Source organism: Anguilla anguilla, chromosome 4 (genome assembly GCF_013347855.1).
Source record: "Anguilla anguilla isolate fAngAng1 chromosome 4, fAngAng1.pri, whole genome shotgun sequence".
NCBI classification, from domain to species: domain Eukaryota; kingdom Metazoa; phylum Chordata; class Actinopteri; order Anguilliformes; family Anguillidae; genus Anguilla; species Anguilla anguilla.
The window spans coordinates 3,163,191-3,183,749 of record NC_049204.1 but is presented as its reverse complement, the minus strand read 5'-3'; the positions used below and the strand labels follow the sequence as shown (position 1 = coordinate 3,183,749).

The 20,559-nt window shown below is 41.8% G+C and overlaps 1 protein-coding gene and 1 long non-coding RNA gene across 3 annotated transcripts; one reads left to right on the top strand and one right to left on the bottom strand.

The window, feature by feature from the left end:
* Window positions 1-12: 12 nt before the first annotated feature.
* Window positions 13-18,575, top strand: LOC118226194. Of its 2 annotated transcripts, none has more exons than XR_004764984.1 (2): window positions 13-105; window positions 373-617. It is a non-coding gene; the product is annotated as an uncharacterized LOC118226194 (long non-coding RNA). The 2 variants fall into 2 exon arrangements; XR_004764985.1 differs by lacking the exon at window positions 373-617 and adding an exon at window positions 18,029-18,575 and having other exon boundaries at window positions 20-105.
* Window positions 10,871-12,333, bottom strand: LOC118226193 (gastrula zinc finger protein XlCGF8.2DB-like). The gene has a single exon (XM_035415597.1). The coding sequence runs from the start codon at window positions 12,016-12,018 to the stop codon at window positions 10,900-10,902; it is 1,119 nt and encodes a 372-aa protein (XP_035271488.1). The 5' UTR covers window positions 12,019-12,333; the 3' UTR covers window positions 10,871-10,899.
* Window positions 18,576-20,559: the final 1,984 nt, after the last annotated feature.

Sequence of the window (20,559 nt, the reverse complement as noted above, 5' to 3'; positions counted from 1 at the left end):
AGAAGTAATCCTCGGTCTTCAGAAGGGGAGCAACCCGAGGCGGGATACCGTAGAAGCGTCCGACGAAAGCTGCAGCTTCAGTCCGATCCGAGCCCCCGTCACAAGGTAGAAAAGGACAACAAAAAATAAATAAATATCATGCAATACTATTAAACGGCTTGCACAATTCGTGCCAGGACTGTAGCCGCTTGTAGGAGTATAGCTACATCGGTTGATGGTGCCTTTGCGGTGTCGTGATGTTTGCTTGGATATCTTAAAATTAGAGTGCCGGCTCGTCGGTCTCATAGATGTTGCAGCACTGTACACATGTCTTCGAGATTTTTTGCGCTATCAGCGTTTCCGTCTGATTGTTTCTCCTCTGTGTCCATGCAGACGGTCCGAGTGGTGTTTTCCTGGGAGACCTTACTGTCGTCTCGCTAGAGGAATAGCTGAAACACATGGAGAGGTGGGGGGGGGGGGGCAGTAATCTATTATAGTGTTGCACTTGATGGCGTAGTTCATATAAAAGCGGGAGAGGAGGAAAATATATATCAACAGTTAACAGTCAGTGCACAGAGGAAGACAAGCACTTGGTTAAAAGAAAGTCTTAAATAAAGCAGAGTATATTTTTAAAATTCTTTTGCGTTTTGTTTGGTGTTTTATTTCAGTATGTTATAACGTGCAATGAACTCTCTCTGAAAGGTAGAGTCTGTAGGAATACTAAAACGCATGCACCGTCCCCTTTTAATTTTTCCTGTGTCCCGTTTTTCACCTCAGAGTATAGTTGCTTGGCATTTTTTTTGAGCAGGTGACGTTTCACCTGATTAATGCTGCCTATTATCCTGGACACGGTATTCCCAAAAGTTCTGACAAATCACAATTTGTAGGAAGAGAAAGATCAGACTGCCGCAAAGACCTGGGATAAGATAAAGCTTGACAAATATGTAAATATATGGAAAACATTTATTATAATATATTGGACACAGTAGCAAACAACATAACGTTTTTTTAACTTGCACTGATTTTGGCAAAATATTCCCGAATCGGACGATTCCAGTGTATCTATACCTCTGCTATCGCTCTGCCTCCCCCCTCTCCCACCCCTGCTCTGACAAACATGCTCTCTCTCTCACACACACACACACACACACACACACACACACACACGCACACGCACGCACACTGCAACTTCTTATATCACAAGATATACTGCAACCGACTAGCCTACGTTTTAACTATAGAAAAAACGGAAGCATTAGACTATGAATAGCAATTAACGGGTCACTAAGCATTTAAATCTAGTAAGGCATGATATACTAAAATATCCAACGTCAAGTTGTGTGGTTTGCGAAAACCATGCGAGATTATATATTTTTCGTTATAGAATCGAAACGAACATTTGCGTTAATATCTTAAGTTATGAACAATTATGCATCTTTAGTGATCACTATTTTGGCTATTTATAGGTAATGCACCGTTGTTGCTGCATTACTAGCATTAGATCTTTAGGGTGAAAATAACCAAAACTGCTGCTTTTAATTTTTCCACGTAACCTATAATTTAATAAAGTGAGAACCTGAAGTCCTGTACTTGCCTCCAATTCTTAAAACTTGGCCCTCAGCCTTTGGTGAACTTATTTCTCTATACAATACTACCATTTCTAGGGAAACCATGTTTCATATTCGACTTCACGTGCATTGCTAACACTCAAAGTTTGCAACAGAAGCATGGTGGTGGTGCGATGGTGGTTCACGTGTCTGTATTAAATATTAAATACTTATGTTTTACGGCCTGTATTTGTAACCTTTGTACGTGGCATTGCGTCGTTACTTCTGTTAGCAAGGTGAGCAACGACCGGAACAAACAAATGCAGACCTGATTGTGTTTGGCCTCCCCTGACAGTTAATGTCACGTATTTGCAAACTAAAAAAAAAAATTAACTAACGAGTCTGACACTGAAATCCAACATTAATTATACTGTTAGTAGTGAAGGTAAGAAAAATATATTGCTTTATTTTTTTTGTATTATGCAACATATAATGCAGCACACATATTCTACTCTCACGAAATGAGCACAGCGTCACAGACTGGTAAAATATGCATTGTAGCTGCTTTTCACCGACGCACAGCGACAAATTTTAGGTGTGTTTGTTCAGACTGCTGCCTAAACCCATAACTTTAAGCCGATATGGCTCCTATATGCTGCCCTACTTTTCAGCACGCTTTATGCATTTGAGGCCTAGTAGGTTTTCATTAGAAGTCAAGTAGATTTAGTTGCAGTGCACGGTTCATGTTTTTTCCATGATATTCGTTAAGTTCATATATATATATATATATATATATATATATATATATATATATATATATATATATTAAATATAAATTTTTCATCGAAGAAGCAGACTGAAAGCGAGGTTAAAGGACTTGACCAAGAAGAACAATTAACAATATACATTTTAAGTTTTATCCATTCAACAGCAACAGAAATGTATTTAAATCAAGTAAAGTCGTCTGCATAAATTAATGAATATAAGGACAGCAATATTTTTATACATACTAAATTTACCCTGTTGTTTAAATTCATCTGTTATTTTTAAACAGTCAGCGTTGTTTCTGTAGCCGTTCTCGAGCCGTTCTTAAAGTGTTGACGGTGAGTCGTGTTGATTCTTTAGTTGGTCATGTATTAAATTTACTTAAATTTATTTCATTACCACACCAAGGAGTTCCTAACATTAAATGTGTGACACATTTTTATTATTTACTTACATATAATTACATGAAACAGTTCCACAAACATGCCATTGTCGTTTTGTGGGGTTGGAAATAATTCAACCGTTTCCACATTAAAAACATTAAGGCCTATTTTCTTATGTGCTTTTTTTTAAAAAGAAGGACTGGAACTCACCATGTTTATTTGTATTATCTTACCATATCCTCTCTTATTCCAGTTCTAAGGTAAATGAACACATTTTGTGGAAAGTTCTTGAAATATGAATCGTATTTATATATTTATTTACCTACCTACCTACCACCTCTTTATCTAGGCCTACTTATCTAGACATTTTCGCAAGCATGAGTCGTTCCGTAATTTTCGATTCAAATTGTGCATTTAAAATAATGGCGAGGAATTGCATTACTGGTGAATGTCTGACACAATAATCCATTCAATAATTAACCCCTGATTCGCATTTATGAAATACACTGGCTATATCACAGAAGGAAAATCAAAATGAAATATTTTGGGGCAAAACAAAATTCCAAAAGACCTCAATAATCACGCCAAATCAAAAATGTCCTGGACTTGTGAAGAAACATTGGACATGTTTTATGTATATATAATCTAAAAATACTAAATATTCGAAATGAACACTAGTGGGATCTCAGACCTGCCTTTCCGTCTCTGTAAATAATTGAACTGTTTTTAAAAGACAGGCTGCGTCACTACTATATTATCCTGGATTGCGGCAGATTCTCGCTTTTTATAGGTTATGTAACAAAAGAAATGCACGGTTCCATACACTTCTAATTAAATAATAATAAGAACGACCTGGATTTTTGACCAAACTTCACAGACTTAAACAGTAATTGAACAGGGGATATAAACTTGAGACAGCTACGCATTAAAGCCGGATAAATAATTCGAAATGTAATTATTAATTAGATTTATAATTAATAATAATTAGGCTACCAATTATTATAATAATTACTAAAACTCAAAGTTTATGATGAAACAAAAAGTTTTCCTGTTTTCGCCCGAAATCCAACACACGACAGTAAACTTCTAACAGAATGCTGACGAAGACAGAATTACTACTGTACAAGCGTCACAAAGTCTTTGAGATGAAGAATAAATAGATTTGCTGTTAAACTACATTTTCAGCTTTTCTTTGAAACAAATGATTAAAAACAAATATATATTGCTGTTCAAAGAGATATTTTCTTTCAAACAGACATTTTATGTCAGCTGTGATTCCCTCACTTTTAAATAAATGTAATGTTATTGAGAATTGTGTAGGCCTGCTTAGATAGACGAAATACTTCATCAATAACGCCTGAGTTTAAGTAGTTTGTTGTAGACAACCATATTGTTTCTATATAAATATCCGTATAACCACCAATAATTAACGTATATTTTAAAATAAATTGAATTAATTTAAATTAAAACCGCCTCTGCGTTTTGCGGGGGGATCCCTAAGAGGCATATTTGAGTGCCTATGCCCTACAATGCCAAAATCCGATTTTTCTTTCAGCAACACCTTTCCAGATGTACGGAGAATATGGGAATCCTTCAAAATAATTCAATGAATTCAGTCACGTGGCAGCTGATCCACAGAGGACCCGCGTGCTCTGATCTGTCACTCCTGAAATATAAACTAAGCAGTGACTAAGAACTTCAGAGCTAGCAAAAAAAAACATTTTAAAAAACATTTTATCTGTTATTATTTGGTTTGATTCTTACTTAATACGTCTGTCAGTCTTAAAACAATTCAGCTAGTGAGTTTGTTACAGCATTTATTCACAATATGTGTTCATATATCATGGATGTGTTGTTTAAAATAACTAAAAGAGCACTGCAGTTATTACTCCGATAATTATTCCAAATACTAGAAATCTTGTACTTTTCATTCGAGTAGACTATTTTTTTATTGGGGGCTGACACTAAAAATTTTTTTAAAAATAAATAAATAAAATCATTTAATGGAATCAAGTAGAACACCTTTTCAGTAAGTGACTTTCCCCAAGATGAGTGCCAGGTGTGACTTTACGACAGCGTACACTCGAAGACGCGAAGGAGAACCGCGTATCTGGTACACGGCTCTCCAAGTGCTTCTGTGGCTCTCGGTCATAGACCGCGCCGTCCCGGCATGCCACCTGCGCTGTGCTGTGCTTTATGCAAGTCAGAGAGCGCGAGACATGATCCGACACTTCAGGGTGGATTAGCGGATTGCGCTGCAAGATTCCTTTCGACAGAAAAAACAAAGCTCCCCCCCAGCCTACATTCGAAAAATGTTCAGAACGATTACACCGGGGTTCGCAATGGATGTAATATCGATCTTTCCCCCTTTTTAAAATGAGAAAGTTAGTGATCTAGACACTTTCCCAAACAAGTGTCACATTTGAATTATTTTCTTTTCTTTTTTTGCTTCTTTTTGAAGGCACAGGGTGTTTTGTCACTGACAACAAAAGGTGGTACCTACAATGTACCGGATCAAAGAATAGGCGAAATGCGTACTTACCCTAATCCCACGGTCTCGGGTCTAACAAAACAGCATTTGTGATTGTTTTGTTAAATCATTTCTATACATGTGAATGGGTATCATAATATGCAAATACAGCGTGTGTGTGTACACACACACACACACACACACCTAACCATAAAGTGTGAGGGAGTTTAATCAGCAGCTTGGATGCATGGGGTGATATAAAACCGCGAATGTATCTGGATTTCAAAATGAATCAGGCTTGAATGAATTTGAGCTGGAAAGGACACCGGTGACCCCGCCAGATAAATCTCACTCACAGGGACAAGGCTGTGTGTCCTGTAACTTAACACCACCTCATGCAAAAGCTGCCCCAGAAAATTCACCAAAGAGCCAGTCGGTTTGATTCTGATTTGGCTCAGCTAATAATAATGTCTTAACCCTTTAAAGAGTGTTCTTCTTTTTTTCTAAATTGCTTTCAGTTACCAGTAGTGATTGTGACATCAGCATTAGAATGTTCAGTTAAGAACACTGTACATTTGTGACCTCACACCTGAAAGGGTTACAGTTGTTGCTGGTGTATGTACATGCAGTACGTAGGTACTTGACTGCAGGTATTACAGTAGGGCCATTGTATTACAACCCTTATAGTCAACAGACTCCGTTAAATTCTTGCATTTCACATGTTCCCTGTAGGTCAATGGTAACCAATCCTGCTCCTGGAGATCTACCATCCTGTTGCTGTAGATTTTCACTCCAAACATAACAAAGTGCAATTCATTCAACAGCTAGAGATCTTGTTGAGCTACTAATTAGTAGTCAGGTGTGCCAAATTAGGATTGAAATGAAAACAAACAGGACGGTAGATCTCCAGGAACAGGGTTGGTTACCACTGCACCATGCACTGCCCTATTTGTTAAAGCAAGGTTAGGGAATATTTACGCACAACTGGCATAACTGGACCCTTATTCATATTAGTACACATTTGATTTGGTTAAAAAAAATTACCTGAAATCTGTGATCTATCCATTCATGTCACCATAAAGACAAACCAGACAGCAAACTGGTTTTCTTCTTTTGCCAGGTGTATTTTAGATTCCTGATACTGTAAGATTTTTATTTTTTAAATTTTTTTTAAGTAGCACGTGGTTAATCTTTCCTTCAACATTCACATTTAAAGACGCTAATGACGCTGAGCTCCTGCTGCAGGTTCCAGCTTCTCTCGGGAGTGGTTTTGACAGTGCTGGAATGCAAGCAAAGTCAAGTCACACAACATGCTCGGAGCAAACCATTTGTGACATGAATTTCCACTGGCAACCAAAACGTTAGCAAATTTCCATGAAAAGGTCTCATTCTAGACAAGTTTCTCTACATTATTATTTTTGCAAAAAAAAATTCCCTTAAAAACAAGAGACGGGAGATGGAGAGATTCAATCTGTTTTTATTCAGAGCCAATAGTGGTGAAGTTTATGCTCCCAAAAGGAGTGCCATTGCATCCCGACTCGTGGAAAAACGTTCCTGACTGCCAAAGGTTTCGGATGTGTGTGCGTGTGTGGGTGGGTGAGTGTGTGTGCGCGTGCATGAATTTGAGTGAGTGTGTGTGCTGTGTGTGCGTGCGCGCGCGTGGGGGGGGATAGTCTCTGCCCACCTCAACAAAATTAGTCCCCATCAGAGTCAAATACAAGCAAAGGATTCTCCATTTTCTCTTCATAATACATTCATAGTAGGTGGCCATTCTTGGTGCAGAAACATTAAAAAAAAGTATTGACCAGATTAAGGTTCACCTCTTTTTTCAATTCTGAAGAGCTACTATGCATAGTAGCATTTTCAATTTTTCCCAAATATATTTAGGTTTTGATGGTTGGCTTGCAGTCCAAGTAAAATACAGCCTATGATTATCACACATTGACTGCATTGTAAATCAAAGTTCCAACAGCGTCTCTTCTGGTCAAGCCCGCCCTCTGCTGGACACCGAGTGAATATGACCACCAGGAAATAGTATTTTGCAATTTAAATCACGTTTTCCCATGACTTCAAAACATTTATCACTTGTAAATGACTAAAGCAGCACCACAACGATACTATAAATTCAATTTCTGAAATGCAGAGGTGGACAATCCAGGTTCAGAAAGTAAAAGTCCTCCCAGATCTTCCAGATACTTCCAGATCCCTGGACTTCCCACCCCTATTGAAATGTCTGCAACCCAGTCTGGGTACCATGTGTGTCCCTCCAAAAACAAACTTTGATTCTAATTAGGAAGAGTAAACTGCAGCACTTATCCCAACACTGCAGCAGCCCCCTACTGTAGCCTCCTAGAACTACAGTAAATATTTTAAATATTTGTGTGTGTGTGCTGTGTACACAGTAAAATGTTCAGTGTTAATTAAACTTTAACAGAGTCCAACAGAGTCTAACAGGGACCATATGTACTCTGTGAGAGCTGAATTAACACAGGACATTATAATGTGTGTGTGAGAGTGATACAGGAAGATGATGAGTGGGCAAAAAGAGAAAAAATAATATTAAGACCGCACAGATCTGAGGGACTACAGCTCAGTTTCGTCATACTATACATAATAATATCATCAGTTGCCTTATGGCAACCCTGAAATTTCACCAAAAAATTATTTTATTAGCTTACATATAGCCAGTAACTAATATGTTAATAATAACTCGTAATATTAATAGTAATAATAGCCCTCAGGATTTCGTTTACAATGATGAATGTAGCACAGTGGGTAAGGAACTGGGCTTGTAACCGAAAGGTCGCAGGTTCGATTCCCGGATAGGACACTGCCGTTGTACCCTTGAGCAAGGTACTTTACCTGCATTGCTTCAGTGTATATCCAGCTGTATAAATGGATACAATGTAAAATGCTATGTAAAAAGTTGTGTAAGTCGCTCTGGATAAGAGTGTCTGCTGAATGCCTGTAATGTAATGTAATGATGTCTTAACAGCGACTGTTGGCACTTCAGAACGCAGCGTACACCAGAAAACTCTGACAGAATTAAGACGGGCACACACGGACCAGAACGAGCAGGACATGCAGGACATTCAGATTCTCCAAGCCCAGCTGCGGTAATGACCTAGGCGTTATAAAGGGCTCTAGGCCCCCTGATGGTTGAAGGGGGCTGTTTTTCGCGGGAGCTGCCTGCGGGAGCTGGTGGCGGTAGGGTGAGGACAGAACTGAGGTCAACGTCGGTTGGCTAGTTTTCATCCAGCTCACTGGTACAAGCCTGCCCCTCATAATCTTAAAAAAAAAAACCCATAAAGGGCCATTATAATGCCAATATGCTGTGTAATTTTAGACTGTATCTCTGTTTAAATGCTCAGCTGGACTAGTGAAAGTCCTGCAGAGGAATTGCAAATGTAATCACACACACGCGCACACGCACACATGCAAGCGCGCGCGCACACACACACACACACACACACAGCACACACACACAGCACACATGTGCAAACACACACACACACACACACACACACACACACACACACTTCCGAAATCACTGACACACACTCTGGAACACAAAGAGTCAAATGGCCAGAGGCAAGAGACTTTTCTTCACTTTCCAAAACAACAAGCTATGAGCAGAGGAAGAAAAAAAAATAAAAATAAAAAAATCCTTCTGGAAACTTTCCCCCCCCTTTTCAGACGAAACCCTGCCAAAAAACCCTACCGAGTGCCAGCACCCCTCCCTTTTTCAGAGAAAGCACGTTTTTACTACGGGCCATCTGAATGCTCGCTCAGTGCAAACCGCTTTCATTTCCATATTCCAGGCCCACTTGGCACAGTCCCGCGATCACCTTCCAGGAGCACCAACACACTCTGTTAAACACGACCGTTTCAAACACAGAGCGGACTTGCCTGCCACGTTTGTTTGTTTACATTTTCCCCCGAGTTCAAGCCGCAGCGTGGTGAGCTCTCTCCTGCAGAACCGGGGGGGGGGGGGTGTGACCGAGGGCGTTGGCTCAAGGTCACGGCCGCAACGCCGCAGAAAAATTCCGTTAAAAGATCACCTTCCCAGCGCTGAAAATTCCACCTAAGGCCAGCTGGGATTCTAACGTGGGGTTTTTTTTATTTTTTTATTTAAGATGCTGTGTTTTTGACACTTTCTAGTTGGTCATAGCTGGTCTGTGGGCGGTTGAAACTGGTCAGGTGCTGGGAGAGAAAGGGTCAAATGGGAGGACTGGCTGATTATATTAGATTAGATTCAATTCAGGTCGTCGCCTTCTGAGACAACGAAATGCGTCCTCTGCATTTAACCCATCGTATAGGCTTGTCGGAGGGCGAGTGGCTGTTTGACCAGCTGAAATTGTCAAACACACAGCTTAAATGAGCTTGGCCAGTTTAGGCTGGTTTAAACTGGAATTTTCAGCAGGGTTGCCTTGGTTGACCTGAGTGAGTGAGTGGGAGCTGACTGAACTAGTAATGCATTTGCCCATGAGAGAAGTTCTGGCTCCCCATACAGACCGAGTTTTTCCTTTTTAAATGTTATTTTATTCATGTATTACTTATTGGCTGTCTCTGTCAGTCTTGTATAAATGTGTTTTATTGATTTTTATATTTTTTACTGTTACTGTAGATTTTTTCCAATGTAAACCACATTGCATTGCATTCAGTTGTAAAAAAATTAGCTGTACAAATAAAGACAGATTGATTGACTGATTGATTGAGATTGAATCTGTGCAGTGCCAGAGTCTTGTTTTGCTACATAGCCATGAACCGTCCACCTGAAAACATACGACCAGGCTGCAGAATAATAAACGTTAAACCCAATCACCCGTTACCGTGGTGAAGAACCATGAACATTCCACTTGGTTACACACACACATTCAGGGACCATGATGACAACCTGTCAGACCGGCCAGAGAAGAGGTTGGAAGTATTGGTGGAGCAGTGAACCCACAAATCTTCCCAGAGTTGGCAATAAAACGGGTAAAAAGAGCCTTGGGCTTTCTTACAGTTACCACAATATCAGCATGTTTATTTCCATATCCAAACAGCTGTTCTGAATTCCTAACAAACAAATACATGTGTGTAATTTTGATCATTGCAAAGGTTTTCAGTTGTTAAAAGTGGAAGAAAATGACATTCATTAAAGAAGCAGATATAATACAGTCCAAAACACTCGGTACATAATAAAAATGCTTGTCCCACTCAGTTGCCTGTTTTTTTTTTCAGCTAGCTGTCCAAAACAGAATGAATGAATGAATGAATGAATGAGTGGAGTGAATAGAGTGAATGGAGTGAATGAGTGAATGAGTGAATCATTGCATTCATATAGCACTTTTCCGAACGCTCAAAAATAAATTCTCACACCAAGGATGAGTCAGTTCTCTCACCTGTATGAATTCTCAGGCGTTTCCTTGTAGGCATACTATGCCGCATATTTACCCTGAAAATATTATAAAACAACCATCTGGGCTTCTTCGCTTGCTAGCTAGAAACTAACACTCTGCTGAAATCTGATCCCAAATCACAGGCTCTGGGGAAAGATGCATTGGCAATCTCCGTCTTTGGGCACTTTTGCCAAATTCTCACACCGTAGCCTGTATTTGTTATTCTAAATGTGTTATTCTAAAATTATCATCCAAACCCTTCACACTGGAACACTTGGTGTTTTCACCTGTATGGATTCCATGGTGGGTACGTAGATGCGATTGACTAAAAGAAGTTAAAAAAATTTTTTAAAAAAGACTTCTCACACTGATTAGCTACATTTTTTCAGATGAATATTCCGATGCCTATTAAAAGTACATTTCCGAATAAAATGCTTTCCGCACTGAGTGCAAGCGTATGGCTTTTCAGCTGTATGACCTCTCAGGTGTATCAGGAAAGGACATTCTGAAGCAAAACGTTCTCCACACTGTGAGCATTGGAAGGGTTCTTCTCCTGTATTAATTATCAGGTGGGAACTTAAATGGCTTTTCCGATGAAATCCCTTCCCACACCGAGTACACGTGTAGGGCTTTTCACCGGTGTGAGTTCTCTGGTGGGTACTTAATTGACACTTACGAATGAATCCCTTCCCACACTGAGTACATGTGTAGGGCGTTTCTCCTGTATGAATTCTGAGATGGGTGTTTAAATCAGTTTTCCTTATGAAACACTTCCCACACTGAGTACATGCGTAGGGCTTTTCACCTGTATGAATCTTCTGGTGGGCGCTTAATTGATATTTCATAAGGAAAGACTTCCCACACTGAGAGCACGGGAAGGGCTTTTCACCTGTATGGATACTCTGGTGGGAACGTAGCTGAGCTCTCTTAATGAAACACTTCCCACACTGAGTACATGCATAGGGCTTTTCGCCAGTGTGAATTTTCTGGTGGTACCATAAAACGGATTTACGAATGAAACGCTTCCCACACTGAGTACACGTGTAGGGCTTTTCTCCGGTATGAATTCTCTGATGGGCGTCTAAATCATATTTCCTTACAAAGCACTTTTCACACCGAGTACACGCGTGGGGCTTTTTGCCAGCATGAATTTGCAGGTGGGCACGCAAATGAGACTTCTGAAGAAAACACTTCTCGCACTGATCACACTTGAAGGGCTTTTTTTCGCCCGCACGCATTTCCTGATGCTCGTTTAAATAGGTTTTCTGAAGGAAGCGGTTCCCACGCCGAGCGCGGGTGCAGGGGTTTTCACCCGTACGGATTCCCACATCCTGGATTGGTTTTGAAGGCTTGAGGCGTCTCAAACGCAGGGAGGAACGGTACTGTTCACTCCCTAGATTTTTGCCGCTTGGACTCGGCGCTCCCACGCACTGCCGCGGTTCTGCCGGGCCTTCGTGATCGACGCCAGCTCCATTAGGCACAGCACTCATGAGATCGCTCACTAAAACTTCACTGGGTTCACACTTCAGTTTTTCAGATTTAAAGCCGTGGACGAGACTCGTGTGTTCAGACTTAACGTGGCCTCCATCATCGGCCTCCGTTTTGATTCGATCAGGATTCTGATGGGTTACACATACCAGATTTGCAAAGTCCGGGCTCTCTGTCGTAAGGTCCCCGGCGTAGGTGGGGCCCAGATCGGTTTCTGTTTTTATCAATGGTGCGTCTGCGTGGTGTACATCACTGACCCCGCTGTGTGCTGTAACACACTCTGGCTCCAGTGTGTTGAGTCCTGGTGCAGCACACACTGTCTCTGACTCTGCCATGTGAACAGACTCCAGTCCACTGAGTTCCTCTTCTTTCTTTCTGATCCTGTGCTGCTCAGTGAGCTCTGGTAGTGTTGTCTCAGTGTCCTGTCTCAGACAGATGCCTGCCTGCATCACACTGCTGCTCAAAGGTGTGCAGAACTGCAGCTCCTGGAGGGAAACGGTGGAAGGGATTTAGCCTTAGGCTGGTCTAACTGCATCAGCTGACCAGCGGACACATTTAAACTCCATTTTTAATACCCGATTTGGTCTTTCCTCCCAACTCGGAATGTACAACCACATCAAGACACTCATTCAATCCTTGGAACGTATCTCCACCAACTGACAGAGCAAAGCCATGTTCTGTCAGATGGTTTCGTAGCCTTCTCTCCCAAATGAATATCCTGCTGCCAGCCTCAGCATATATACACACTCTGCAAACCACCATTTTGAGTTGTGCAGTCATTTCTCAGGATTTATACAGTTCAAGAGCAGCTGGCGCAGGCTGATCCTGACTCTTGCACAATAAGGGGGGGGGGGGGGGGGGGGGCTTCCTACCTGGGTGATGCACAGTACCCAGTCATTAACGAAGCTTCAATTTCAATTTCAAGTGGCACATCGGTCATTTCAAGCTTTGCTTGAAATGCTAAACGAAGATAATTTAAATCTTACCCATATTCATCCTGATTGATTTACTTTCTTGGGTTGATTGGCCAATTCCACTGATTCCGAATGCGTATTAGTGTAGTAATGGTGGGTCGTTCTGTGGCGAACAAAACGGAACTGCCATCACACCATCACCGCGTTTCCGTACCTTTTCTCGTGAAAGCCTCGACCATAGACCAGAGCCATAGGACTCGACGGCTACTTCTTCTTTGGTTTTAATGGCGGTTTGAAAGTAAAATTAGTGCATTACCGCCAACTACTGTATGTATTGCTATCTGGTTTAGTTCTCTCAAAAATAAATAAAACAACCCAAACCTCCCATATCTGACTGGCGATTCTTTACTATTTCTCTATATCCCTGGAGTCTGACTCCCTCCAGACCCTTTCGCCAAAATTCCCTGTATTTCGTCCCCTTTCACATCCGTTATTCCTAAAATCTCTTTCGCTGCCTCCACCAGCATCTTGATCCTCTCTGATTTTGTTTCTATTTCACTAGCACAATTGATCACCATCGCTATTGTAATATTTTCTTGCATAGGTTCAGACTGAACTCATTTATGGAGCCCAGCAAGCCGTGTAAAATGATCTCCGCACCACCACTTATATTTTCACAGGTTTTAGTCAGTCCAGTAATTAGGTGCAGATACAGGAGCAAGGCGGTCACAGGCTACCGCTAGCGGTACAAACAAACCTTGTAAATCAGCTATGGCTGAATTACCGTCTAGTATAACAGTGCAAACACCAATTCTAAAAGAAACAAACAAAACACAATTACTATACAACCGACGCACTATCCCCGCCCACATTAAAAAAACCCCTACATTCAATTCCATACATAGTATTCAAATGACACCCACCAGCAACGTAGGCCAAACAAATCGCCGCTTATCCCACCTCACAGCGGGTCGTTCAATCCACTATAGTAGATAATAAAAATATTTACTTCAGTTCGCATCAAAACAAACTTCGTCGCCACTCATTACACATATTAAACTAATCCGTATTACTCTCAGTGCATCGGGAGAAATCGGACAACAGACAACATAGCAATACAAACACTTCACTTACGATTCAAAGAGCGTGCTTGAATTTGACGGCGCCGCTTCCCTGGCATAAAATGCAATGCTGTTCTCCCAAGTGCATATGTTTGGGCAGATCAAACAGACTTTTTTAAAGGGACTACTTCCTCCCTCGCGAATTCCCACTTCCTTTAAAAACTCCTCCCACAGGTTGAAAACGTCACTCCTTCACTGGGTCACACTATAAACAAAGATATTTATACACGAAGATGGTGGACTTGGAGTCTCTCTGCTATAAATGCCAAGAACCTTCTTCTTTCGATATACATCATTTCTCTGTCACATCTCACTCGATTTTTTCCCTCTGTTCCAGTTCTATTCTGTTCCTTCCTCACAGTTCCCGTTTCTGCCCTCACTCTCTTCGTTGCTTCTGCATATGTTATTTTGTTATGCACTCGTGTTCTTTCTATCTCACTTTCCCTCTTCCTTCTTTCACACTGCATTGCCCCCACTTCATGATTTCCCCCACAGTGAAAACATATTGCCTGGTCTTTAGACATTGTACAATATTCATCCAAACACCCATCTTCCCTACACCTTCTACACCTGCGATCCCTTTGCCTACAAACTGCTGCCACGTGTCCATAGCCCGGACACCAATAACACCTCAGTGGAACACTCTCATATGCCCTCACCATGTAACTAACGTAATCTAAATAAATCGACCGACGGCTATGCTGCACGAACTACGTTTAAAATATCAATGGCGAAGACTCACTGAGCTAAACGTAGGCTATACGGTTCCTAAACGAACGACAGACAGTGAACGAATCAGCGTATCCACTTCCGAAATGAAAGAATAGCAAGGAACCCGGTGACGATGTGTTGGATGAGCTGAAAGACCGAACTGGTCCAGTCGTTCAGAAAAGAGAGGTCGACGTATTAACAACGTCATTGCAATGCGTGGTTGGGGAAATAGGCTACAACGTCCACAATTTTTTTTCTTTGAATATATGGAAACGAAACACTGTATGTGCACAGAAAAAGCTATAGGGCTAAGGTACAAATAGGCTAACCCGCAAACGTCGCATGGTTCATTCCATATTAAATACTGGTAAGGGCAAGCTGGCGAAATATGGTTAAATCGAATTGCACATCACATCATTTTCATATTCATCAAACCATTCAGTGACCTCTTGTGCCCTGTAGATGGCGGCATTGTCATCCTGGAAGAGACCACTCCCATCAGGATAGTGTCATCATAGGATAAAGGCGATCACACAGAAAAACTTAATATTGTTTGCCAGGAAAATGCCCCCACAGCATAACAGAGCCACCGGACCCCCTCACTTTATGGGTCATGCATTCAGGTCTGTATCGTTCACTTGGTGTACACCACACATGCACTCACCCACTTATTGAAAATATGGTGAAGGATGACTCATCTGACCATACAACTTTTTTCCCACATCTATGTAGACCAGTGCCTATGGTTTCTGCACTACTGAACACTCAAATGTGCATTAGCTTTTGTAATGAGGGGTTTATGCACTGCAGACCTACAATAATATCCCTCTATATCTAGTTGTCAACTGACTGTTCTTGCTGACAGTCTGATCACTTCCTGCATTGACATTCTCCGTCAACTGAGGAAGAGTTGCTCCTCTGTTTGTCCTTACATACCACACTAATGCACAGGCATCACAGCCATCGAATGTGCGCTTTAGACCACAATTTCCGACGCTATTTACAGATGTCTTTCCCTTAGATCTAAATGCAGATGTCACTTTAGTCACTGTTCCTGTTGAAACTCTAGTCAATTGAGCAGTCTTTTGGACTGAAGCTTCTGCCACCGACCCACTTGCCATCTTGATTCAAAATCGAGAGCAACAGTGTTTCCTCAGCATTTTTATACATGCCACAGAGCATGATAGGATGTTAATTGCCTAATTGTATCATGCAGTACACATAAGTGGCTTAAAAACAAAAAACAGCATGCTGATAATAAAACCTGGAATGACTGAAGCTGCTTCGAACTTCGAAGTGATTTTTACCCCTATAATAATAGGAAAATAACAAAAAAAATAATTTACCAAGAAATTATGAGAATATAGCCTATAGTGTTTTATGAAATATATAATATATGGCCTTCAAAACATCCATTCCAGAATATTTTTGTAAGATGACCATGGAATATGCCAGAAAAAAACTAGAAGTGGAAATTCTAAGTGTGATGCAACTACTCCACACCTCATGGCAACAAACCAGAATATTAAATATAATATAAATACGCATGTCTAAGGGTCTGATCCTGCTGGTCCGTCGTTTGAAGCGATCGTTACGATATAATACAGCGTGCGGCGCTATTACAAAGCCAGCAACGGAGAGGAGAGCAGATGGAAAAGCAGACTTTTTATTAGTCTAGTATAATCTTACAACCCGCCCTCCTGTTCCCACATTAAGTCGCCACAGACCGATGTGCTTATGACGCGATTGCAGTGCAAGGGACCGTATTCCTAATTTTAGCCACTCGCACCCTCTCCTTCTGGGAATTATTCGCGTCAGTTTCCCGATGTCTGAAGTCACGGCCCGGAACCACAACGCTGGGGGGCGACCCGACAGCCCCCCAGAACAAAGTTAAAAGCGGAGAAAGTAGATATGACAGATTTTTATGGCCCTCGGCGGTACAGGCAGCGTCCAGCACGACCTTTAACTAGAAAGGAGCGTGCAGTAACAACGCATTATGCAGGTATACTTTTTTTTGTCTAAAGTGCTACAGGGTTAATGTCAGCTTAACTAAGTGCGGGGACTCCGTCACAGGGCTGTGTTCGAGACAGACGCAATAAACGCTGACATTTGTCTTTCAGTGTTGATATCTGCCAGCGGCCTTAACCTTGAATTAGCTCAAAACCCCTCTTATCATATTGCCCACAGGGAAAATAAAAGAGAGACACCGAGGAATCACGTTGTTGAACAACATATGAATTTATTATGTTAAATGTGAGATGCAACATGAACCTTAAAAAGACACAGCACACTCAATCCTGAATACAGCAAGCTAGGAAAGAAAACTGGATATGGATTGAAAGGATAAAAATCCTGATTTCGGAAGATGAAATTCCTTTTGTTTACATTTCAGCTGGGAAATGTATGAACCAAAGTAAAAATCTGAAGCTTCCATCATTAGATATCTACCTGTCCAGCTAATGAGATTGTGGTCACGAAACACAGTCTATCTTAAAGTTCAATATATTAAATTGCCCAACCTGCATGTCCCTGGTGATCTGCCATCCTGTAGGTTTACATTTCTACTGTAATTTGGCACAACGGTTTCTACTACTTAGCTGTTCAATGAGATCTCTAGATGCTGAATGAGATGTGCTTTGTTAGGGTTAGAGTGAAAACCTACAGGATGGTAGATCTCTAGCTGTTGAATGAGGTGTGTGCTTTGTTAAGGGGCGACATAGCTCGGGAGGTAAGACCGATTGTCTGGCAGTCGGAGGGTTGCCAGTTCAAACCCCGTCCTGGGCATGTCGAAGTGTCCTTGAGCAAGACACCTAACCCCTAACTGCTCTGGCGAATGAGAGGCATCAATTGTAAAGCGCTTTGGATAAAAGCGCTATATAAATGCAGTCCATTTAGTCATTTAAGAGTTGGAGTGAACACCTACAGGATGGTAAATCTCTAGCCATTGAATGAGGTGTGCTTTGTTAGGTTTGGAGTGAAAACCTACAGGACGGCAGATCTCTAGCCATTGAATTAGGTGTACGTTGTTAGGTTTGGAGTGAAAACCTACAGGATGGCAGATATCCAGGAACAGGGTTCGACAGCCCTGGTCTAGACACTGTTTCCCACAGAGCAAGAGATCTGGTAATAGTACTGCTCAGGAAACAAGTTATAAATGACTGGAGCTGCTCAGTGTCGGGCTTGGACGGCCTCCGTGGTGCATGTACGCGTAATTTATGCCTGGTGCTGTCCTGCTTAATTCTTCTTTCTTCCTCCCCAATGTGTAGGCTACTGTGGAATATCAAGCCTGGCCGCTAGCAGCAGTTACACGCTCTAGCTACGATAATTCACATTCTGCCCAGGTTTGTGACTTAAGTTTTTCCAAACGAAACACGACATTAAGAACTTTTTTTTAAGCCTGTACACGCAGCGGGTATTTTAATTATGATGGTTTTTCTTTCTTTCTTTTTTTAACTCGCGACATGCACGAGGATTTGTATTGACGCTGGCAGTTCTGGAGCGCCGCCGACATCTCATAGCGAATGTGCGGGAGCTGTCAGAATGACCGGAAGGCCTCTCCACCACGGTGAACCCCGGTGTTCTTCCTCAAAATGCCGCCCAGCCAACACCAAACCACAAATTAAACAGAGTGGGTATTTTTATAGTCCACAACAGGATTACTAAAGAATTCATGTATGTGTACTTCTGTCTCTGTAATAACGATATGGCCAAGCGCATACATTCTTCTCCTGATCAAACTTTGCAGGCTACCTGCAAAGTTCGATGTCAGTCAAAATGGGGCTTCCCTGTTAAACAAACGATAAATACGTTTTTTTTTTGTTTTTGTTTTTTAAAAGAGGGGAGTCATTGACAAATATGTTTGAATTGAGAAGTAAAAAAATGATTAAATGAAACTTTATTATAAATCTAATTAACGTTCTTGAATGCACCTGTTACGAACGTAGCTGTCAACAATGGAATACAACATTATAACTATTTGAATGTAACAAAAAATATTCCAATGTTCCAGTTGCTGAACTGCTCAATTAAAAACTGGCTTGCACATGGACGTTCCTATTCTGTCCCTCTATACTTTCCAAAATGTTTTGAAGCCCCCACCCACACCCCCAATTGGAAGCGGAAATTCCCATTTCATAAAGTTCGACCACAACAACACAAACATTGACTTCCCACGTCCAGAAGCAAGTAAGTAACAGGAAGCAACACGTTATGTAGAGACACAGGAGCGCAACAGACACGCGAGCGCAACTGGCGCGCGGACAGAGGGACAGCCGCAGCAATCGTTCGAGTTCCTGCAGCCTTCCCGAAGTGGCAACGCACGCCGCCCCGAAACCAAACGCCGGGCTTTGGCTGCACTGCAGCTGGCTTCCAGCGACGCAGCTCCCGCAGTCCAGCGCATGTCCTGCGGCACGGGGCAGAAAATTGCGCCGGCGCAGTCAGAACGCGGAAGCACGATTGATCCCAGGTCTCCGAAAACCACAGAACTCACACGGAGAAGGAAAGATCAGGCACTCGCGCGCGCATATGCGCACAAAACGTACACATACATACATTCAAGTGCGCGCACACAGCATTGTGCTGCTATACTTGAGGACTTCCGACTGATTTCCATTGACTGCATTCATTCCGTAACCTGTAACCGTAACCCTAACCGTAACCACTACATGCCTAACCTTACCCTAATTCTAACCCGAAGTCCTAACCCTAAAACAGCCTCTTGAAATTGTGAGGACCAGCAAAAGGCCCTCACTTTCTGTAATTTTCCTAATCTTTCTATCCTTGTGAGGACATTTGGTTCTCACAAAGATAGTAGTACAAGTCCACATGCACGCACACATACGTACACAAAACACACACTTGATGATTGTCTGCTTGTTTTTACTGTTTAGGGCCATTTCTTGGATGAGTGACACAGTCCAAAATCGCGCAAAACGAAGTTGTGCAAATAGAACATCCAGAAATATGACATGAAATGTCAGCATATTTTTTTGGTCTCATCATTGCAGGCTAAGCCCTATGACCTAGACTTGGTTAAATTGGTTAGCTGCGTCATTATTGTGACTATGACTGGAAGTGTGTAGAGGTGGTACAAATGCAGCTTCATCCAACAGGAGTAGTGTGGGATTAAATAAACAAATAAGGGTAAACATTCACTGCGGTGTGCTTTTTTTTAGGAGATATGACACTTGTATGTCTCCAACAGTACATTTTCGCATCAAGGAGACGTGAGGGTAAATCTGCAAAACTACAGCCAGTGTGTGCAGGAACACGTCAGCCTTTATCGTGTTCCGTATTTACTCCACATTTACAAATACTTACTGTGCAATACTTACTTCATGCAAACAACTCCTAGGCAATAACAAACATTTCTCAAAAGGTTATAGCGAGGGTGGCATCAGACAAAACACAGGCTGACGGGGGGTGGGGGTGGGGTGGGGGGGGGGCGTCAGCAAGGAGACGGCAACGGAAAATGTGTGCACGGCAAAGGCTCGGCTTTTGAACTCAGAATGACAAACAATGAAAATATCCGCATTCTGATTGGCTATTAGCCCCGGCTTAGAGCAGGGTCGGAATTAGCGGAAGTTTTAAACATAAATACGGGTGGCTAACGCTAAAAGGGACGGAGAGAGGCTGGATGGCAACTGCCTATGAAATTAATCAGGAAAAAAAAAGAACAGGAATAAAAACTCATTACAGAGATTAATAAATAAGCAGGAATGGAGAACCGAGCAACTGAGCAAATAAGGGCCATTCCAAGAGAAACTGGAGGAGAGCAGAGGAGGGACGACCAGTCCAA

Bases quoted from the DNA above. Each gene is read 5' to 3' on its own strand.
- LOC118226193 (XM_035415597.1), bottom strand. From the start codon at position 12,018: ATGAGTGCTGTGCCTAATGGAGCTGGCGTCGATCACGAAGGCCCGGCA.